The sequence below is a fragment of the Nomascus leucogenys genome, chromosome 5, assembly GCF_006542625.1.
Source record: "Nomascus leucogenys isolate Asia chromosome 5, Asia_NLE_v1, whole genome shotgun sequence".
NCBI classification, from domain to species: Eukaryota; Metazoa; Chordata; class Mammalia; order Primates; family Hylobatidae; genus Nomascus; species Nomascus leucogenys.
The window spans coordinates 99393270-99417765 of NC_044385.1; the positions used below are offsets into that span (position 1 = coordinate 99393270).

Below are 24496 nucleotides of genomic sequence, written 5' to 3' on the forward strand. Positions count from 1 at the left end.
AATAGTGGAAGCAAAAAGAAAACACCAATGAATGGTGTGAGGAGGTGGCCTGTTCACACTTGCCCTGGCTATGAGGAAGTATTGCATAAAGTCATTCCTTCTTGCTCCTCTAGTGCTGACTGTCACAGGGGCAAGTTACCAATCCACGTGAATGCTATGACTTCAGAAAAAACATTTCTGACTAGAAAATTAAGTTTCTCATTTACAGTTCTACCTACTCAGCAAGAGCGATAGGCAACTTTTTTTTTTTTTTTACTGGAAGAAAACAATTTATTTCCTGATTGCGGTGAATTCTGTAAACCAGCTGCCATTCCGAGTTTCAAAATTCTTTATCATATGTTTCAAAAATCCAATCCATAATCAAATAATCAAATGAAAGCCATTTAAAATAGAGACTTATATGGGAGGTATGGTATCAATTCAGCACTTTCCTAATGTAGATTTGTCCTAAGGATTTTCTTCTGAAAGATGTAAAAGTGTTAAAGTAAAATAAATGAAATGTGTTTTTTTTTCTTTAATTAGGATAAGACTTTGTGGATTGAAATAATGAGATAGTATTCTGGTGTTAATCAGTGTGGTCACTGGCAGAGAGTTAGATCAGAAACTTTTGGATAAAATACAGGACTTTCATACTTAGTCATAAAGTGTATAGACAGGGAAATTCCAGTGAAAGGTTACAATTTGATAAGCCTCCCACTGATAATTTTGACATGTGAATATATTTTAAATTATCAATTATTTTATTATGCTTATTTAAGGAAACAATATGTGTGGGTGCCTCTAAAATACAAATTAGTTTTCAAAAAATTTACTAGAACATTCATTTTTAGAAATAAAAATATCACTAACTCTGTATTGCCTAAATAATAAAGTCCAAATTCCATAATTTAGGTTTATGTTATTTTATTTTAGTTCGAAACAGGGTCTTGCTTTGTGGTTCAGGCTGGAATGTAGTGGTGCGATCATAACTCACTGCAGCCTTGAACTCCTGGGCTCAAACGATCTTTCCACCTTAGCCTCTCAGACAGCTGGGATTATGGGCCTGCACCACCATGCCCAGCTAATTTTCTTTTTACTTTTTGTAGAGATGGGGGTCCCAACATGTTGCCCAGACTGGTCTTGAACTCCTGGGCTCAAGCAATCCTCCTGCCTTGGCCTCCCAGAGTGCTGGGATTACAGGCATGAGCCAGCACACCTGGCCAGAATTTAGCCTTTAGATCTCTGCAATCTAATTAGAAAGTACACTTCCAACTTTATTGTTTCTATTCTCCTTACTAAATCTTATGTACTATTTGAGTCATTTATGTAGCTATCAAATATTTTTTGAGTGCTTAATACATGCCGGGATCTGTGGATTCGAAGATGAATAAGGCACAATTTCTACTTTCAAACAGCTCACAATCTAGTAAAGAAGATAACTACTTAGCGTCTTACAAGGGCAATATTTGTGGTGTGTTTAAGGGCCAAGAGGAAATGCTGATCACTTCTTGGCTAGATAGATGATGGATTCAGGGAGCATTTCACAGGGAAGGTAAAGATTAATTTAGAATTCACCAGGTAGACACACAGAAAAGGTTGTTCAAGGCAAGGGAACCCCTTATGGGCTGAGGCATAAGAGTTTGAGACAGGAATGTGGGTTTGTTGAAATACGGATGTTTGACTATTGCTGGAACACAGAGGACAGGGATTTGCCATCTTCCAAATGCTGTTCATCCATTCATTCTTTTGTCATGGCTTATTCTGCTGTTTCTCCGGATCAAAGTGGACAATGTTGGTTGCTTATGGGAACCTAATGTCTTTGACAGGACCTGGGACCAGGATTTCTCAACCTTGGCACTATTGACACCCTGGGCAGAGGAATTCTTTGTTGTGGGGGGCCATCTTGAGCATTGCGGGATGTTTAGAAGCAGTGTGGGATTCTACTCACTTCATTATATTAGTATCTCAATTGAGAACTCTGATACGATACAACTTCAACCACCTGAGAAAGTAATCCCTGTATGAAATTTCATAATCATTTCCTCTAATCACAAGACTACTTCTAATTAAGTACAGAAATATTTGTGAATAAAAATCATAGGGTTAATATCTGTGCGTAAGGAATTTATGCAGATACTTTATGCACTTGTAATAACTAAGAGAATTTGGCCTGTTAGAAGCCAATCTTGTGAATTTAATTTAAAATATGTAATTAAGCAATGATTTACATTTTTAAAATTTTAGGTTGAAATCTTACAAAATGTACATGGAAAACTGGAACATTTAGGAGAATTTAAGAATCACCATATTTAAAATTTAATAGATTTATAAAATGATTTAATTACTGGGGCTGCTTGTTGTTAATTTGTAGAAGTTCTTATAAGAGAAAGCAAATAGATAATATTTACAAATTCAGTTTTTAATGTTGATGGGAATCCAACTGTTATGAGCCCTTATAAACAAATATTATATTTGCTAGATTTATAAATATAATAATATTTGTAAGTTGAAGTAAAAGGTTAGGGAAAAACTGGGCTTTGGATGTTTTACTTCAATAATTATATATTTATCTTCTTTTCTTGAGACAGTCTTGCTCTGTTGCCCAGGCTGGAGTGCTGAGATTACAGGCATGAGCTTCCCAAAGTGCTGGGATTACAGGCATGAGCCACCACGCCTGGCTTTTTTTTTCCACTTTTTAAAGAGACAGGGTCCTGGTTTGTCACCCATGCTGGAGTGCAGTGGCACCATCATAGCTCATTGAAGCTTCAGACCCTTGGGCTCAAGTGATCCTCTCACCTCAGTCTTCTGAGTAGCTGGGACTACAGTCATGTGCCACCACACCCAGCTAATTTTAAAATTTTTTGTACGGACAGGGTCTTGCTATATTCCCCAGGCTGGTCTTGAACTCTTGGCCTTAAGCAGTTCTCTTGCCTCAGCCTCCCAAAGTGCTGGGGTTACAGGTGTGAGCCACCAAGCCTGGCCCTATATTTATCTTAAAAAGAAAACAAAAAAACAAACAAAAGATGCAACTTCCACAAAGTCTTTTTGGATGAAGGACGTTAATAAAACCTTAAGGACAAAACAAAACCCATATAGAAGGACAAGGTACTTTTAATGGGAATCAAACTTGACATTACCAGTAATAGGACAAACTTGTATCATGTCTCTCCTGATGCAATCCACTAAGGAAAATCCATCTTCTATGTCATGTTCCTGTTAAAAAATAAATGCTTAATCTGTATCTAAGCATGAGGATACAAACAAATCTAAATTGAAAGATACCTTCAAAGCAACTGGCCTGGATTATTTAAAATTGTCATTATTACGAAAGGCCACCATTGCACAAAAACCAAAAAACTAAAAGATAAACGGAGAGAATCGGAAAAAAGGGAGGGAGGCTAATGACTGTGATTCTTGTTTGGATCTAGATCCAAAAACAGAAAGTCTATAAAGGACATTATTGAGACATTTTCACAACGTTGATGAGAAAAATGTCATTGTCTTTAGATGACAGATATCAAACTATTCAGGGGAGAAGTCTAAAGATGTCCACAATTTGCACATGAACAAAAATGTGTATATACTGTGAATCTAGCTGGGGGGTATAGGGACGTTCACTGTCCTATTTTTGAACTTTTCTGTAGGTGTTTCATTTTTCAAAAGAAAAAACAGAAAACAAAAACCCCAACTCACACTGGACCCCACTTTTCTCCCTTATGAAGCTCATGAGTCTCAGAAGTTGACCCCGATTTTCAGCACAAGGGAACTGGCCTGGTCTAAGGGTTTTCTAGCCAAGGACTGGCTCAGGAATGTGCTTATTTCTGAATTTGGATCAACAAAATTAGAAGAGACGTTAGCTACGGGTTTTCTTCCTGTCTCCACTCCTGAGAGGGTTTTTGGGAGCAAGTCTCTCTCTTCCTTTTTCATGCTTGTACCCAAGTGTGAGACCTGATAATTTAGGAAGCTGCCAGAGGAAAATGGTTGACAAAATTCAGGGATGGAGAGCGGGAACCACTTGACCCATCAATCCTGAAGAGACTGTGCTACTGTTGGCCTTCCAGTTACGGGAATCAATCAATTCCCATATTGTTTAAGCCAGTTGAAGTACTTGTAGCCAAACACATAATCTAATCTGAGCCCCAAACTGAAGCTGCCTTCACACTCAAGTGCTATATCCCTCATGAAGCTGACTTTAATATCTCCACTCCAAACTGTAGTTTTTATGAGGAGCTGCTTTTGTCTGGCAAAATATTTTGGTGGGACATGTAGAGAAGAAGGCAAGACTACGAGGTCAGGAAGATGGACAGTAGCCTCAGTAACCATGGACAGATGGATATATTAGCCAGGGTTCTCCAGAGAAATTAAGCCAACAGGGCATATGTTTACACATACATACCGAGAGATTATTGGCTCATGTGGCTGTGGAAGCTTGTCAAGTCCAAAATCGGATGGGGTAGGCTGACAGGCTGGAGACGCAGGGAAGAGTTGCAAGTTCAAGTCCAAGGGCAGTCTGCTGACAGAATTCCTTGTTGCCCAAGGGAGGTCAGTCTTTGTTCTGATAAGGCCTTCACCTGATTGGATGAGGCCCACCCACATTATGGCGGGTCATCTGCTTTATTCAAAGTTCACGTATTTAAATGTTAATCTCATTCAAAAAACACCTTCACAGAAACATCCAGAATAATGTCCAACCAAATATCTTGGCACTGTGGCCCAGTCAATATGACACATGAAATTAACCATTTCAATAGAGGTTCTGCTCAATGTGAGATGGAGCACACCTGGACTTGCCTTGGGAGCAGGTGGGCAGGAGGAGAGGAGAGAGACCACCCCACTGAGGCTTTCAAAGTTTATTTTTTACATTGCGCCCTGTCGCATGCATGCTAACGAACAATAGACTGAAACAAAAGCTCTTCTTCATCTTCTCTTCCTTCCTGCTTCATTCCATGAAAGGTGAAGTAGTGTACACAGGCCCTAATTCAGCAACAGGATGCACTGGCCACACTGACGTAAGCTTTCAGGACCCTGGGGATGATCAATAATGTTTAACCCTCCAGGGCCACGTCTACCTCATGACCTGGCCATGGCCAAGTTTAAGAAGGCATAGCTGCCAGAGGCAGCGGCAAGGCCACCCTTGAGATGTTGGAACCAACTTGGGTCTTTGGTATAGACTGAAAGCTCTGAGGGACCGGGGTACAACAGTAGCTCATGGCACAGACCTTCTATGCTTTGCAATCCTCTTCAAGATATTGGATTGCAATCTGTGCAATACAATACTTACTGCAGCTACAATAAGAGAAAAGGGGGCTATTCTGATGACTATTTGCCTATTTAAACAATTCTGGGTCTCTCCTGAGTAAACGTTTTTTAGCACATATTGCTGATGTCATCACGGCCTCATAAAACTGGGTTTCTCTCTCTCACGCATACACACACACAAGCACACTCAACGTGGTGAAACTATAAAAGAAAAAAGATCATGTAAAAGTTGTTCCTGTACAAGGAAAATGTAATTTATTTCAGAAATAGACAATCACTCAAGTGTATGAGCTGTGTAGGCGTTCATTGGTGAATTTAGACTAAACAGGAAGTGATGTAAATTATAGTTATTACACTGCTGGGAGAGAAATATATTAAATCCAGACAGCACACGAACAAAGCACAAGGAGCTCATTGTGTTGAAGCAAACCACGCACTTTGGTGGGAAGACAATGCACTATATAGTATGAAAACCCTCCACGGCCATTGGGACTAAAATAATTTTTTAGGGAGCATGATTTTGTTCTAGCACTGAAATATTTTTTTCTTTTCTGATAAAGCCCCAAGGTATTCTAAGCTGAAGTACATCGCTGCTCCTGTACTTTTAACTACTTCATGTGGTTTTTTTGTAGACTTTCAATTAGGGAGAATAAGAAACAATGAAACCATTAGATTAGAAATCATGGCTATGGCGAAACAGCTAGAGCAAAGGTAAAACATGAGATACTGAATTATCTATCACCTGTGTAATTCCAGCTATCATTGAAGTATCCAAGAATCACCCTGGTAGAGGAAATATCAAATAAATTACCCTGAGGGAAAAATAACATCATGTGATCTAGTCCACGAAATCTGTCTCATTGGTCTATTTGTACGACAAAGCCTCCTGGGGTGAGCTGAAAAATAAATAAAAAACAAAGCTGGAGAGCTGGTTTGGCTGCTTGTATGGCCTACAAAGAACAGTCAGAAAATCAGGCCAAAGATATATAAACCCAACGTCCAATTCATTTGGTTACAAAGTCATATCCAAAATGAAGTAAATGAATGGATTCATTTTAGCCTTGCAAGTATTATTACATTTCAAAAGATAGTAGAACAAGATAGACTTATTGGCCCTTGCCTTAACTGAATATTTCTAAAATGGCACAACTAAAATCTTTATAAGAAAATTAGTAAACATGTACTTAATGGTTTATGGCCTCGATTTTCAAAGAATCTTATAATCTTCTAGAGAGTGATTTCTTCTGTAAGGCTGGTGTTGAACTCACGAGGAGGGGAAGCTCGCACTGCGAGAGGAGATGACTCCCACAAGATCCTTTCCTAGTGCTCAAAGCGGGGCCGGGTTGGGGAGCGTCAGCACAATGGTACGCTTAGCTTCCCAACTGATGGCAAAAGAGGGGGCTTCAGTGGGAATGGAGTGGGCCTGGCGGTCCCCATGGCTCCCTCCAGTTCCCCTGAATACAGCAGAACAATTGCACAGAACTCAGCCTTCATTTGGAAATGGGTTTGAGTCAGTGATAAAGCAAACCAAAATCGATTTTCATCTCTGATGTGTATGAGTTATCAAACTACAGTTATTAAACTACACTCTGGCTTGCTGAGTGTTAAATGAAGGATAGTATTCTGTTGGGCTTATTTATATTGGTACATATATAATCAAAGGTATTTGTTGAATGTTTTATGATAGTCATTGCTATTCTCTCTTCCACCTTAATCTCTGCTCCCCACCTCCCATCCTTTCTCCATCTCTGTAATACACTCATATCCCTTTAGTGACTAAGGATACCAATCCTGGAACCAGACTGACTGGGAAAGTCACCAACACTCAGTGCCTCACCTTTTCATTGGTAATAGAACTCAGGATTTTTGCAATGAATAAAAGGGAACAAACAATGCTTAGAACATTGCGCCTTGCATCTGGGAAGTACTCAAATATTATTTTAAAATTACTATCATCTATCACCATTCTATATTAGTACTATTTAATACCATTCCCTTTGTAAAATGGAGTTTTCTATTTCTTTGATTAAAAGACACTAGTAAGATACCTAAACAAATTTTCAAGTGATTATTTGAGCAATTACTTAAAGATAATCTACTCATTAATGGTCTTATTTTCAAAAGCCTTTATAACTCAGTTTTCTTAAAAATCTACAGAAATCAGCCAACTGTAGCAGGTGTTAGATGAATCATTCTATACTTAAAGGATACATAAAGTGGGAAGAAATTATAATCCCCGAGGATTCAATTCTGGACTCTGAAAGATGCATTTTTCATATTACTTTACATCTCTGGACTACTTTTTAATTTTATATTCATTAAAATATTAAGCTAGCAATCCCTCCTTAGGTGCTGGCTGTTATGAAATAAAAACGTTGCTTTTTTAGAAGAGACTCTATTTTGTTCTGTGTTTTAAATTACTATACACAAATGGTAAAACTTTTCATAACAAAGGTTTAATTAGAATGGTTAATAACTATGATTTCCAAAGTGTCTGAGTCAGTTAGGGAGTTTTGTTCCATACAAAATGCTTTATTTAACCTTCATGCCTTCATTCAGATAATTATACAAATGCATACAGTTAAAGGTTTAAACTCTATTTCAGTTCACAGCTCAATTCATAGGAAAGTTGAATACAGAAAAGCAATGCACCAACAGAATATGTCTGAGACACCATTAAAAACAATAACACTTGTTCATTTAAATCTCTGAGAATAGACTGGAATAATCATCCTCTGAGAGAATCTCATTAGGAGGGTCTCCCTTTACATTATCATAGGGCAAAAAAAATCACCATTTTACAGTAAAAGGAAAAAAGCTCTGAGTATATTTACAATACATACACTATACATAAATACAAGAACAACACTTACATAATATTAATAAACTTATAACAGGGTTGCCTAAACACTACAGAGTATATAAATGCAGAGGAAACTATTGGGAAATCAGGTCTTTAGATAAACTGGAGAAATAAATTCATTTGCAATTGAAATCCTGAACAGAAAACCAAATGAAGATTTAAGAACTCAACACATTTGCTTGCCAGCATCACTGGGGGGCTTTATCCTTTAATGTGTAGGACCTCCTCTGGGCACTCTTAACTCCCTGGGGTCAGAGACCCAAGAGTCTTTTGCAAAATTACATCCATAAAGCAAATCAGATGCAGCCCATCTATTCGATTTGCTGTTCAGAGGCTTCAAGCCTAGAATAACTGTTTTGTAAACTAAAGGATGTTTTTGTATTTTTACACGGAAAGATCTTGTGATCCAATCACCACGTATAATGAGTTAAACGTCAAGGAAAAGAAAAAAGATGCCTGCTTGATTTGGCCAAAGATGATATTTTTCTTTATTCCCATGTATTTTTTTTCAAATATGACTGAGAGATTTATTCAAATGAACATGACGTTAGAATTGACCCCCACGCACCAAGAACAACGTCTAGACTACTACTAATTATAACTAAGTCATTTTAAGTGGCAGGTGGGTATCTTAAAGGTGGTCTGTTCTCATCGTTTCACAACACAAAGTTCTGAGTACATTCTTCTATGGACAAACATGAATTTGCTGGTTTCTCTTTTTTTAAATGAGCATGTTATGATACACATAATTGCATTATGATGCAGGATGACATAATACATAAGACGATGTTTTCAAGCTGGTTTTGTAAGTACTTATCTCACATCCACAGAGAGTTGGTTTGCCATATGATGCAATGTGTCCCACACAGACATGAACAAAACAATACAGTCACTACCCCACAGGGGGACAGTGATTTTTCAAAATGAAGTTTTAAACACAACAAACCGTGGACAGACACGTTGATAGGAAAGAGCCTTGAATATAGGCACCAGTGCCCCAGTTCAACAATATCCATCCAATGTAATAAAGTTTGAGGAACAAAATATACACTATATTCTGGATGTAATTACAAAATTCTGCCATGGGAAAACTAGAACATAAGTAGGGCAAAAGCATTTTCTATGATTTTTTTTTTTTGCCATATCTTTGGAGCATGAAATTAGCAGAAAGGGAAGATGTTCGTATGTCCCTAAAATATCTTACTTTTTGATTGCTTGGACACTTTTATCACTAGATTTGGATCCAAATTCTATCCTCCTATTGACCCTTACTTCTCAACAAAAATGAATCTCTGTGAAAGTCTTGGTGAACCTGCTTTGGAAGAAGATGCAATAATTCACACAAGGAGTCCATTCATTGGTTCTCGCCTTGCACAAAAGGTGGACTCTTGTCTCAAACACTTCAAATTTCTAGAGATGAAATCCAGAAAGAAAAAGTACTGAGGCGACTGTTTCCACTATTCATCTCTTTTCAACTCACTTCAAGTTGTGGTTTTTGTTGTGGAGAAGTTATTGCTTGTGAAACCCAATTAACTGAGAAGGGCCCCAGTCTGCAGCAGGTTGTGCACATGGCACACTTGCTTTGAGCATGGAAGAGAATTTGTTTATACAGCTTTTATCTCTTTCCCCAGCCAAGTAACAGGGAGAAAGATCATAATTCAGGAGATTCATTTTCAGAAACAGAAACACTATGAGAAATGACATTCTCTTAATGTTTTCTAAGTCCATTAGTACTTCCATGAATCAATACTGTCAGAGGCCTTGTTCTACACAAAAAAGCGGGAGGAATTTCATTTCTCTGATGTTGGACAGCTTCTTACATAAAATTCAATTAAACTAACAACAATACTATAAACAAATTATTTATAAGACTATTTAAAACATTCCAACACAGAGCTGTTAAGTGAGAACTCTGAAAAAGAATTATCCATTATCTCTCCTTTATCATCATCTGAATGTTTGATTGCCACCCCATTACCAACTGCAAGAGTGGGCTCTGATATTAATCGCTAGTTCCATGGGGGTGAAAATTTCAAATGCATCTGAAGCAGATTCTAGAATGTCTATATTGGTGGAAAGGCATACAAAGAGTTGAGGAACTGAGAAAGTGTACTCAGGCTAAAATGCTATTAAGTATTTGGATGATTTTGGAGCTCCAGGCCAGACATTTATGAGAAAAGTGACAGGTTCAGGGAGACAACTGCTTGCTATTGTTTGTTTATAATGATCCTTCATGCATGATTTTCCAGGAGAGGCCTGATTTCAAATATTCAGTACCATTGTTAAGTCACGTGCTATATCGTGTCCCGATATTTCACTTAAAAAATATGATGACTACTCATGCATGTTGTCCATAATAAAATTACTGAGAGTCAGGAATCTGGGAAGGTGGTTTCGGGACACCCACGTGCAGTGTGGTGGAGTGGGAAAGATACAGGCAGACCTCCAGGTCAGAGATAGGCGGTTTTCACTTTCCTACTCTGCCGTTTACTATTTCTACATCCATGAACAACTCAGCCACACTTCCCATGCCTCCGTTTCCCATCTGTGAAGTGTAGAAATGTTGTACAGGTTGGAGGTAACGTATCTAAAAATTGCCTAGCCTAATGCTTGGCACATAGTGTTTAATAAAGAACAGCTATTATCTTCATGGTTTGCTGAATGTGTAACCTTTCAAGGTACTTTAGTTTTTTCAGACAACACATGGAAAGAAGCCCAGTCAGAAGACTTGACTTCAGTGAGATTAAGGAACCCAGCAGCTTTCCTTTGACACTTAATTGGTTATTTTACCCCCTTATCATGGTACATTTCCTTCTCCCTTTTCTTCTTTCTAACATTGGGAGGAGAAAACAGTGGATGTTTTTTTGAGGCCTGTGGTCTGAGTCCATCGTGGAAGTCTAAAGCCTGAATGTTTAATCACAGTCCTACTTTTAAAATTGCCCTTACCCGATGTGTGACTCTCCGTGAGTATAATTTTACTGATAGCCTCAGTAGCTTGTTTGGGTGAATTTGTGCTCTCAGATGGCAGGGTTGGAGAATTTCCAGGGTTCATGTCTATTCATATAATCTCACTGTATATTTCTATCCATGACTCCACTTTTAGCAGTACAGTAATTACAGGAAAAGAACCTGTGAGCTTCTGAATGTGTATCTGGTAATTTTTAGGACTAACTGCAAAATTGGTTAAAGGCTAGGCTTACTATGTGTCAGCAGTACTTCAACAGACTTTTTGGGGAGAAATGATTCTGTCAATATTCATTCCAAAATGATTCTTAGATGATAATAGGAAATATTAGGGGAAAGGGGAATGAAGAAATGTAAAGATGAATTTGTGCGTTGGGTATGAGTGGATAAAATGAACAAGCGAACAAATATCCTTCAGTCTTTTGCGCTAAACAAATCGGTGTTTTTAACTGAGCAAAACTTTTTGAATCATACATACTGTTTCATAAGTTTGGGGCAAATGACAGTCAACTTTTATCCAGAAGTTATAATTACCATATGCAATAGTGTTCACTGAAGATAAACTTAATGTTCAGATTTGTGTTCTTATGTTCTGCAAGTTAGAAAGATCAAATTAAGAAATGTTAATGTAAACAAGATTAGGTATATTTGAGAGATATAAAAGCTTTTTTGTGGGCATGTGAACAGATTTTATTTACTATGTGCGTGTATTTGCTCTCTCTGTGTGTGTGTATGTGTGTGTGTGTTCACATGTGCAGGAAAAAACCCAGTCTTATTAAGAATTATTGCTGTGTAAAAGTATAGGAATATCTCATTGGTCATAATGTTTACTGACAGGCACTTTCAGCATTTAATTTATTTCTGAAAATGGGCATTAGCTTATTCCTATTGCGAGTATAGATTCATTTAACATGCGGCCATATCCACAGCACTTAATCTTGTCAACATGTAGTTATACCTAAAAGTAGTCTCCCTGGAATAAAACAAGAATAAACACCTGTATGGTTGTTCGCACTCTGTTGAGGAGGGAGATAACTGAGCAAAGAGAACAATTGTAAGATGCTCCTCTTTAGTACAAGCAAAATCCTGTGCAGCTGTTTTGCCATTTTCAGGAAAAGACATTACTAGTTTGGAATCAGTTGTCTGCAACTTAAAATGACTTCATTATATTTTAAAGCATCCTGGCTAAACCATGACAAGTGGCCACTCTATTTTGAACAGAACACGAAGAACATGCTCTGACAAAGTTGGACAGAGTTCCCATGGCAATATCGCTCATCGTGTGTAAGATATACAAGGCATATCTGAACAAGTTTTTTCTTTTTATTGTGATGAAAACTAGAAGCTCTCTTTCCCAACATACTTCATCAAACTATTTACAACCTCTGTAAAATTTGTGAGTTTGAAAATACTTTTTCCACTATCACATATGTTACGAATACAGTAAAATATCTTCACTCTATTTTTTAAAGATGCAGTATCCTTCTATTTCATTTTCTTATGAAAATCTGGATTTCTATTGCAATTGCTCAGTAATTAGCATATTTAAAGTATCAATGGACATGGGTTACTAAACAGACATTACTCTATAATGAAACTGTGAAAATATAGCAATTCTTATGTACATTTCTTAACTATAAAATGCAGGCAGAGTCATATATAGTATTATAAGCCGGTTTCCTAATAAGATAAGTAACTCACATTTCTAGACAGCATGGATTATTACAAATTCTTTTTAAAAAAGTTCTTTGTTGATATTTGTTAGCCCACTGGCTGCTGCATATACAGTTGTGTACACACATGTGCATGTGTTGGGGCTGTCTGTACAGGTTAAGTGGAAGGCAGTGTGGGGATGAGTAGAAATGTCACATGGAAGACATGACTTACCAAACCCCTTTCGAAACTAAAGCCAAATCAAATTGAAGAGACTTTTTGTAATGGGATGCACTACCTCAGAAAAACTAAAGGAAGAGATTTGGTCAATGAGGTTTTATACTAGAATACATTTACCTGCTAAGTTTACAGGCAACACTGAAGAGCAAAATCTGAGACTGGATTATGAACTATGAATATTAAGGCTTTCTGGGCCTATTATGATTCATAAGAGTTACCTCACATTCAGTCCCTTATACGCAGACTGTAACATGGATGCTGGTATTCTTAACACTGCTTAATTTCTGTCAATCCTCACTATAAATGTTAAGACATCTTTAGAACAACATCATGGCTACATTTCTAAGCAGTCATAACAACATAACAAAGGCGTATTAATACATTTGAAGGCCTCACCTCACCAGATTTATTCAGTTGCAGCTTTGGTAAGTATAATAAATCAAGTACAGAATAAGGAATACTGCATCTTTATCCATATAAATGTTATCGTTCTAATGAACTGATTTCAAAGTGCAGAATTATGTTTAAAACACAAATGGCAATTTAAAGTTAAAAAGAATTGTATAAAAATGAACACCATCTTTGCATAAGCTATTCCAAATTTGAACCATAATGAAAATGGCCTTTCTAATCACCTGGAACTGGCATTTGTAAACACTGTAGCATTTTGTAAGTTTTTCCCCGGACAATCATCTTCCTTTTTCCCACTTAAGCTTTCAAGTGAATGAAAAGTGCTCATTTTTTTAAAAAAATGTGGTTTATGTTGCTGTTACTCAACTGCTTTTGAAAACAAATGTCCCATAGTGTTTTATAGAAATGATGCCAGGCAGAAGTATAATCTTTATGGTAAAGTCATTAGAAATCTCAGTCTAACTGCCTTAATAGAACTTAAGACAAGTTATCAAGCAGGCTTCTCAGAGTCCACACACAACTGACGGAATGAGGGCTGAGGTGGATGCAGAAGCGTGAATCTTTTTTCAAACAACTTAAGATCAGACCATGAAAAGGGATTCTTAAAACCTCAAAGACTGAAAGTCATAACTTTTCAAATAATGTAACTCCCTTGAAATCAATCTCTATACTGCAAACAGAAAATCAGGTCTACTGCAGCTGCTTAAGTAGTTAATGGCTCTATGTGTATAAGTTCCCAACCATGCACATATCCCCAGCTGCAAACTGAACAGCTTCAAATTTAAAATCAAAGAATGCTTCTAGTTACGGAACAACTGATAAGTCCTTTAGGATTCTACTGCTTTTCTGTTGCTCACGACGCACTGTGCTTTTTGAAAGAGGCTAGAAATGGACATGAGATGAAATGGAGGCTCTTCCATGACTGAAGACATTCCATTTCTTTCTGTCCCAAACCACTTTTTCCTTTCCATGGGGAAATACTTTTAGAAAACTCACCAAGGAGAATTTGCCATGTCTCAAGACAAGCCCCAAAGAAGTTTCAGTTCCTGAGGCTAGACCAGGGACTCATTCACTTAATTGTGCTTAGATCCCTTCTTAGAAGTACTGATATGTCAAAAGGGGAAAATGATGGAATGCTGACAGGTTTTATCAGTTAACTTACCATCTCAGTCTGGTTTCCACTTTCAGAGGATGAGGACAAATGTTCCCTTCCCCAAATCCATCCTATGTTATTAGAAAAGTGCAACTCATTTAGTTCTGTGCTAAATTTAAACCAAGCTGTCACTCAGGAAGCTTCCCCTGCCTGTCAGTTTTATGAATTCTAAAAACCAAGTCTACCTGTAATACTCTCAAAAGACAACTTTCAGCAGAGAAAAGAACTGGCTCTTTTTATGAGAGCAAGCAGGACTAAATACAAATCTACACTTCACTTGAGGGATGCACCGACTACTTGCCAACTAGGTGGTGGTACTAGTGCCAGGAGGTTCATGGCTGTGTTTGTCCCTCTCTGTGTTCTCTGTCACTGACTGGTAACCAACACTGGCATGCATCAAGAGACCTTTTTCTATTCTGGATGGTCACAGGCAATGTGAAGTAGGAGTTGCATATAGTACAAAAAAACTTTCCAGGTGGTAAAAAAAACCCACTGGTTGATGAGTAGTAGATTGTGTAGCTAAAGATGCTATTTATCACTAGAACTGCAGCCCTTGTTGGAGGGAAATTGCCTGATGAATTTTTGAGACCTGGCAGACAATATAGCACATATTTGTGAAGCCATAATTTGACCTGAAAATCATTACACTGTTGCTTAATGTTTTAAAAAATTCCTTTGAATACCATCCAACACAAATTGTCCTTGTTTCAATGTTCATAGTTCTCGCTTCATCAGAATAAGATTATCTGAATTAGAAGATGATCCTGAAAAGGATAATTCTGTAACCGGAAATTATTTCAGAATGTCCAGACATTTAAAAATGAGCTAGTAATATTGTGAGGTTAATATGTGCAATTCCCAAAATCAAGTGTTTGTAATTAAAATATATTGCAAAGGTCTTTGTTGGAGACCTTTTATATCTAAGCTATAAAAAATTCTAGCAACAACAACAATAACAACAACAAAAAATCTCACCAAGCCCCTCAGCCACAGAAAGCTGGAAAAAAACCCAGCTTGTAGTGGGGACAAAAATATGGTAATTTTTCTGAAAGAATGCTTGTTGGTGATGTATTGCTTGTTTACTGTATATTTTGCTAGTTGCAAAAAGGTTCATAATTTTAGGGGGCTGATGGAACTAATACCTTCCTCTCATCCTCCGCACAGGATGAGTGGGTTCAATATCCCTGCAGATGCCAATGCAGGACACCTCGGTCCTGATACAGTTTAGAAAATGAAATCTGTATAGAAGAACCTATTGGAGAGTCACTTATCCTTGGCTCTCCAAGAGAGGAAACTAGCACCATGTCGGGCTTTCTATGGGAAGCATTCTCTTTCCACTGATTCAGTTCCAAGGAGAACTGACCCATTAACCGAAGAGTTAATTCCCGGCTATGCCTCCCTTGCCTTTCTAGTCACCAAATAACTGTTTTCAAACAAGAAAAGGGGAGCATAATCTTTAATTGTGGTACTCAACCAAGCAGGACAACAAACAGCAGAAAGATTACCTCAGTGCTGTAAATGGAACCAAGACATCTAAAATGCTGGGGTGTTTTTTACAATCCCTTTAGTAAGTATGAAAATTGGTAACGTGAGTCCTCAGTGAAGTTATTGTAGGAAAGTCCTTTTATTCATTATTGCTTTTCTCCTCAAGAGGCGCATTATTTCCATCTCTGCTTTGTCTGATTTTTCATGTTCACTGACTTTGCCTGGGCAGCCCCACCTCTTACCTTGGTGCCAGTGTGTCTAAGAAAGTTTTTTTCCCCTGGTTCCTTGTAATCAAATACTAGGGGCAGGAAGAGATGATGCCTAGGTGACAGAACACTGCAATTTGAAGTGGGGCAGTAGTTTTTTAGACAGGCTCTTCCTATTCAACTACAGAACACCTCTGTGCCAGTCCATGCCAGGGCAGAGACCAGGACGAGACTTCAACTGCCCCTCTGCTCGAACAGATGAACAAAACAGAATCGAAACAAAACAAAAACAATCAACGACAAACAAATGAAAGATTCAATGTTGGTTTTCTTCAGGGCATGGCAGAATGACAAGTTGCGAGTGATATCTAGTGGCCGCCATCGCGATTGCAAAGGGCTGCCTGAGTGCCCTTTCTTTGCAGGTAATGGGACCTCTCCATCTGCTTCTTCGTTTCTACTTTCATGCTGCTTGCTGGTAACAGATTGGATGTGTGTTCTAGCTTACTCAGATTGTAACTAAAATTTCTGTAAAAAGGGGTTAAGGGATGGGAGGATGGGAGATTCATCCAAATTTAAAAGGTCTTGCTCTAGCCATCAATTTGTGGTAGGTGACCTTTAAGGTATCAATAACAAAATGTCTGACAGCTCAGAAAATGTACAAGCTACAAACATCTTTAAATGGCAGAGGACACAGCACGGAAAACAATGCCTGTCTTTTCAGCATTTATGTCACTGAGCTCCCAGGCCCGCGTAAACACGGTTCTCGTGTAGTCATGATGGGGGTTACCTTCAGACCAAAAGAAGTGTGCCTTCTTTTTCCTGCTCTGGTTTTAGACATCGTGGGATGGTGATGCCCTTTTGTGTTAACACTGTGAAGGGGATTCAGCCCTGCTGAATTGGGTGCCGCTAAGAGATCCAGCTCTTACGCTCAGCTGGACAGGTAGCATTCCTCACACCAACATATGCCTCCGGCGGTGCAGGGCCAAATGATCTGACCGGGAAAAGCTGCGATCACAGTCCGCGCACTTGAATGGCTTCACTCCCGTGTGTTTGCGGTAATGCCTCGTCAGTTCATCCGAACGAGCGAACTTCCAGGTGCAGCCTTCCCAGGTACACTTGTAGGGTTTCTCTCCTGGAAGAAACAAAGGAACACAACCTTTGGTGCTCCATCCATCACTTTGCCGTAACAACCAGGCCAGTACTCTATTTTGGGAAACTGGTGTTCTCAATGAATTTTCCCGTTGGTAAATCTTTGTCCGGAAACCTTACCATCCCACCAGCGGTCTGGGTCAGACAGGTGACGGTTTCAATCTCGTCTTGCCTGCTGTGACATCTGACAAGATAGTTAACACTGGTGTCCTCCATTATGACTTTGCCATCAACATATCAAAAGGTATGGATTGACTGCCACTGGATATATCACCACTAGTAGACTAAAAAGAAATGATTAAAGCTTTACCCAGTTTGATCTGATTTTAAGGCTGAAAGTCACAAAGAATTCTTATGGTCAAGCAGTTATGCTTTGTTTCAACACCCCCCCACCCTTCCCCCCACCAACTGTGCATCACTTAGATGGCTTAAGGCTATTTTAAAACACAATGTCCAAGAATATACACAAAATTTTACTGAACGATAATGTACTCTACTACCCCCCAGATATCAGGTATTAAGTACATATTGTTCATGGATACCTACTTTTTGCTTGTTCTTTGGGGGAAAATCCTAGATGCCTTAATAGTGTAAAGTTTAAGTACATTTTTCAGGACTTAAGAATCAGGGTAAGCCCTGAGAAATCATCACGTTGGTCCTAGAGCTAAAATTCACAGAGAAAAGCTGTCTGAAGAAGTATGTAATTTGACCGGGTCTCTCAGTCAACTTGTAAGGACAGTAAAATATGCAAAGGCTGTGCTGGGAAAAGATACACTAGCCATTGTCCAAATGAGCTCCCAGGGGGAGTGGGACAATAGTTGACCCAGGTGTGCTGTTTTCCTGGATCTCATTCAGAATGGCAGGCTTGTCCCCATGCAACCCCACAAAAACTGATCTCTCTTCTGCCCCTTACACCCAACAATCTACAATGTGCTTCTTGGCCACATACGGCCTCTGGTGAAAAGAGCCTGAGATAGGGAAGGGAGCTATCTGCTGTTCCTCATGCATGAAGCTACAGAGCATTGTTGACACCACTTCACAGATGAGAAAACTGAGGCTTAAGGTAGTAATATTACTCAAAGCCAGTAAAAAGATGTGCATGGCTCTCAATCCAGTGCTTTTCACCATTTTATAGTGGAATGGATAATTCTTACCCCATCTAAATGTTGTCACATACTCAGACAGAGTTAGTGTCACTTTCTTAGGTACTCCCAAATTATTCACTTCCTATTTCTATGACATCACCTATCACAATATACCATAAAGATTTTGTTTAGACGCCGTTCTCTACCAGTTTCTGAATACTTGGAGATCTGGGACTCTTCTGCCTCTACTATTTCAGTATCACTGGAGCCTAGAATAGCTGCCAAGCAAGTACTTGAATGTATTAATAAAACTGCGACACACACACACACACACAAATACACACATATAGGAACACATATGGTAAACTACAGGACCCTATAAATGAGATGTGCAGGTAATGCCTACATGGGAAAACTAGACCAAACTGGACCCAACATTTTTCATTCAACTGTTAAATCAATGCTGTCTATGTGGATTCTTACAGGATCAAGCAGCCCTTTCAGAAGAGAGTGAATAGTTCAGGCCTGTTAAATCTAGAAATACTGATGCACTAATTGTGGCCCCAGGTTGCTCTACGTTTTTCTGAAAGGGCTCCTTTTAAGAAAAAGCCTACTGCCTGGATTGACACCAAACCTCAACTTCTGATTCACTGTGGTTGTCCCATGGAGACAAAACTGTATTTGCATATGTCTACTCACCAAAGTTTGACAGAAATGAATCAAAAATCAGCAAAACCCCTAACTTAGAAAGATTGGAGGTCTACTATATAGTATTATCTACATGCTTTTACGTGTTACATGTCATCTCTACATGTTTTTGAAATTTATACTATGAGCATGGGTTCTAATAAGTTGAGCTTGATATAATTCATCTTTTCAAAAATACATCCATCTTTGGTACACTGAGCTGAAGCTAGCTGGATGTTGGTCACTGAGAGCCATTTCTTAGCTATTTCCTGTGTTGCTATGGAACCAGCTAGAGAGAGTGTAAGGCCTAAAAAGAAAACAATAAAATTTCATCTTCACTGGAGATGAGCATTGCTCAGTTGTGTAGTAGGAGGACGTGTCTTGGTGAGGAAGTACACATGAGATTAGATAAACTGGCTGGGTGTGCTTGCTTACGGCAGTAATCTCAGCACTTTGGGAGGCCGAGGTGGGAGAATCACTTCAGGCCAGGAGTTCAATATCAGCCTGGGCAACAAAGTGACATGCTATCTCTCCAGAAATTTTTTTTTTTTTAATTAGCCAGGTGCAGTGGCATGCACCTGTAGTTCCAGCTACTGGGGAGGCTGAGGCAGAAGAATTACTTGAGTCCAGGAGTTTAAGGCCGCAGTGAGCTATGATTGTTACTGCACTCCAGCCTGGGTGGCAGAGTACAACCCCGAAAGAAAGAAAGAAAAGAGAGAGGAAAGAGGGAGGGGAAGGGGAAGGGGAAGGAGGAGGAGAGGGGGAAAGAAAAGAAAAGATAAGCTGCTGGATCCTGCCCTTGACATTCCAGATAGTGGAGGAAGGGGTTCCATAACAGGAGTGCACCTGTGGAGGAGAGGTAGACAAGAACTTCCAGGCTCATCTTAACAAGGATGTAAGAGGCTGGTAGCAAGGTAGAGATGATTTATACCTCAGGTGCTGTCTAGTTTTCTTTGTACTTCCAATTTAGTCACTTAAAATTCTCTAATTTCTTCCTTAAAATGATACCAGTCATACTTTTACTTTAATGTTGGCTATTTAATAATGGTAGTTATGTCCTTTCCACTTGAAGATCTAAAGCAGGGGGTAGTAAACTGTAGTCCCCACTTTTACAATTTTAAAGGTTGAAAAAACAATCAAGAGGAGTATTTTATGCATAAACATTATACACAATTTAAATTTTAGTGTTCATAAATAAGTTTTTATTGGAGCACAGCCACATTTATTTATTTACACATCATTCTGGCTGTTTTCCAGAGATGGAAGAGTTGAATAGTTGTAACATATAATGTATGGCCTTCAATGCCTAAGACCTTTACTATCTAGTCCTCTATGGAAAGGGTTTGCCAACCCCGATTTTTATGAGAGATGGCCATCTCTGCTTTTTGTAAGCTTCATGAATATGTTAGCTTACTGAATTGGGATTATACATTACACATTGGGTGTTTGAAATGGGTGGGTAAAAGAATGTTTTAGTTACAGTTCAATCACTTAATCTCAAATTAGGATCCTCGATTCAAATTCTAACAGTCCTCTGAGTAATAAACACACATGATATTTCAAATACTTCAAATTGATTTCTGGGCAACAGGAAACAAGTCACCCTCTTAAAAGACTCACCCACTGAGGACAGTGGCTCAGGCCTATAATCCCAGCTACTTGGGAAGCTGAGGCAGGAAGATCCCACTTGAGGCCAGGAGTTCGAGACCATCCTGGGGAATACAGTGAGCTCCCCTCCCCCGCCACTACAATCTCTAAAAAAAATAAAAATAAAAAAACGTAACCAGGTGCAGTGGCTCACATCTGCAGCCCCAGCGATTCGGGAAGCTGAGGTGAAAGGATTGCTTGAGACCAAGACTTCCAGTCTACAGATGCGCTATGATCATGCAGCTGCATTCCAGCCTGTGTGGCCGGGCAAGATCCCGCCTCCAAATATAAAAATAAATAATTTTTAAAAATGAAAACTAAAAAAAATTGAAAAAGGCTCACCCAACTCAATGAGACCTAAAAATATCCTCAGAATCTTCTGCTCATTAAAAAAGTACAATAACCTCACCTATGAGGGTGAAGGTCACATGGTATGAAGTTCAGGAGTGCCTCTCTATACTTCACCTGGTAACCAAAAGTAAGGATTCTACATAATGATGGTGCCCCGCCTCACCTCCAGCTCCTTTAAATACAGTTGTGTTAAAATAGCCACTGTGAACACTGATGAGTTACCCTCCTATTGAGTCTGGGAAGTGGGGTTACAACATGAGAAGGATCAGAAAGTAGAAGCTGAGATGTTTGGAACTGTTTCTAAGATGGCTATTTTAAAGGCAGAAGCAGCAGGGAAAACAGCACCTGGTACAGCAAGGGTTTGTCTGAGCCCACAAATGTAGAGTGGGGAAACAGTGCAAGTGAAGTGTGATCAAGTGTACTAAACAATCATGAAAAACAAGGGAAGAGGCCTCAGAAATACAAGAGGCAGATGCTTCCCTACTCCATGAATAAAATCAATAAAAATGCTATATAAATTATAAGCTAGGCTAGATGTGGTGGTTCATGGCAGTAATCCCAGCACTTAGGGAGGCTGAGGTGAGAGGATCGATTGCTTGAGGCCAGGAGTTCAAGAACAGCTTGGGCAATATAGCAAAACCTTATCTCTATCAAATAAATAAACCAGCTGGTGTGGTGGCACGCATTTGTAGTCCCAGCTACTTGGGAGGCGGAGGCATGAGAATCACTTGAACCCAGGAGGTGGAGGTTGCAGTGAGCTGAGATGGTGCTACTGCACTCCAGCCTGGGTGACAGAGCAAGACTCTGTCTCAAAAAATAAATAAATAAATAAATAAATTAAAAAAAATTAAAAATAAAAAAATAAAAAAATAAAAATTTATAAGCCATTTGGGGCTAAGTAACTAATGAAGGCATATAATATGGAATGCAAACTTTCCCCATGGTGGGGAGGGGGAAGAAAGTATATCAGAAAACAGTAAATTTAATTATCTAAGTGATAAAATGAATTTTCCTTGAAATTTTCCTTATAAAAACATACACTTTTACAATCCCCCCAAAAATCCTATGCATAATATTCTTTGCTCCCATTGCCCCATTAATAAAACTGGAATTTAAGCATTCTCTCACCATGCTTAAAAAAAAAAGAAAACAGTATCTTCAACTCTCTCCTCAAAATTAGAGGCTGAGCTATGGCGGTAGGGGATGAGAAGATGGCTACTGCGCCCAGCCAGAGAGCCCAAGAGAGACCCGTTTTCATTATACCCAGCCAGTGCCTAGTATTGCATTAAACAAACAAACAAACAAACAAAAAACAGGAAAGAAAGTCTGTAAGTGCTCTCGTTAGACAAGTCAAATTTTAGAAATGGATACCAAAAATTTGAGTAGCTACTGCATTGTGTTTTAATGGGACACTGTATCTTATGTTTGTGCTTTGAAGCAATTTAAAGCACACAATCTTATGAACACATTAAAATAGCAGAAACTAACTTAATGATGAGACTAAAAAAACTAATGAGAAAGATAATTAAGTCTGTAAGATATCCAGTAGTATGTGTAAACGAGCCCTGAAAGGCTATAAAAAGAACAGAATTGTCCTTTTTGTCTTCTTTCCTTTAAAAACTTGCTAGAAAATAGAAAGCTAAATTTAATTTTTAAAAAGTCAGCAGCAGGGAGACAATGGTGAATTTTCCATGAAAATGTTCCTATGGAAAGAGTTGGCTGGGACAATAAATGGAGTCAGACCCCTCCCAGGGCCTGGGCTGCTGCTGCACCTGGGCGACTCTGCATCAGATTGAACAATGGTGATCAGAAACTTGATTTCTATTAATTTCTTTAGAAATAATGCATTTCCCTTAAATTCATTTGAATTAGAATTCTTCAAATTACGTGAATTCTGCAACACACATAAGAGGAATGTGCAAATGTGTTATTCAAAACTGTTTTCTCTGGAAATAAGCTAAAAATAAAAATAGCCTACCTACCTTCTTTGCTTCTTTTGTCTAACTCACAAGCACACAGTTAGCCCCTTTTGACAAAAGTCTTTAAAAATGTGTTTTGTATTTTTCTGAATAATCTAAAGTCTTGACTTTGATTTGATAATCTTCGATTTTGGTTTCTTATATTAAATCTACGAAAGAGCAAACTTACAGAAAAAGGTATTGTGCATTTCTTTGCCAATAAATCTTAATAAGTTTTTTTTTTTTAAGTTGAGACATTACATTTTTGATGTAAAGAGAAAAATCAAAGGACACTATTTGGGTAATGGGTGGCTAGCTGGGTGATACCATGCCAGTGCTTGGTGTATAGTTTATTAACTTCTAGGTCTTCAGTTCTGAAGGGATGGTCTCTGTGTCCCATGACAAATCCTTGGGCCATTTCCAGCTTTTGTATTTTAAAAAAAAGAATATGATCATTTTCACCACAACCTGTGCTTCTCCAGTTCTGTAAAAAACCTGGACTGAACTAGGAAAACTTCTGAAAAAGAAACGTGTTAACCAACACTAATAAGAGCATCTGTTTCTTAAAGTGAAATAGTCCTCTAAATGTTAAAAAAGACAACATACCACCAAAAAAAAAAAAAGGATGAGGGAGGTGTGGTTGTTATTGTTCATCCTAAAAACTCTTTAACTCCAGTTCGGAGTTCATGTTAAATACTACTTTGTATGTATATGCAGCATATAAAAATGTAGGTATTATTTATGTAGACTAAGTGTTCTGGGAAAATAAAAACTCACATCAGGGTTTTTTTTTTTTCTTGAAATAACCAACTGATTTATTATGAAAACGGCTGTCTCTTTCAATTTTGGTTAAAGAAAAGGATTAAGAGTCACTAAGTGCATTTCCATGACATTTACCCAGCAGAAGGCAGAATAAAGTCTAAAGAAAACACCAGGTATTGAATGGATTCCCAAAACCCACCAAACAAAAATAACTTTTTCAGGTACCTCCCATTTCGCCATCTGAAATGCTGAAAGGTAAATGTGTATTGAGACAAAAGACAGGTGCCCTTTCATATTAAAATGACGTGTGAGCAACGCACATAAGAGGAATGTGCAGTTTGAAAAAGCCTGTGTTAAACAAAACACCCATGTTCTCATCAGCTTCTCTATTATTTTCTCAAGCAACTGAAAAGGAACACCTTTTGCAACAGGAAGCACAGGCATTTTCTTAGGTTCAGAAGTGCATTTCTGAAACGTGTCCCTGTTTAACTTTTATAAAGTTACGGGGCCCCAGACACTGACAAATGAGCTTCATTACATTCAAGGCTCAACGTATTTGCTGTGACAATCTGTTTCACTTGAGGAATGGTATTTGCATATGAGGAAAAAAACCAGAATCAAGATTCCTATCTTGTCTTCTGGTT

At 38.4% G+C, this 24496-nt stretch overlaps 1 protein-coding gene across 3 annotated transcripts in view; it reads right to left on the reverse strand.

Annotated features, from left to right (window-relative positions):
* Positions 1-7672: 7672 nt before the first annotated feature.
* Positions 7673-24496, reverse strand: part of KLF12 (Kruppel like factor 12) — a 448745-nt gene continuing 431921 nt past the window's right edge. For 2 of the 3 annotated variants that reach the window (XM_003257440.3, XM_030813489.1), the window contains exon 8: positions 12171-17345. In XM_003257440.3, the coding sequence (XP_003257488.1) occupies positions 17164-17345 (182 nt within the window). In that variant the 3' untranslated portion in view covers positions 12171-17163. Of the gene's footprint in view, positions 17346-24496 lie in introns of all 3 variants that reach the window. The other variant, XM_003257441.2, reaches the window with a different exon arrangement.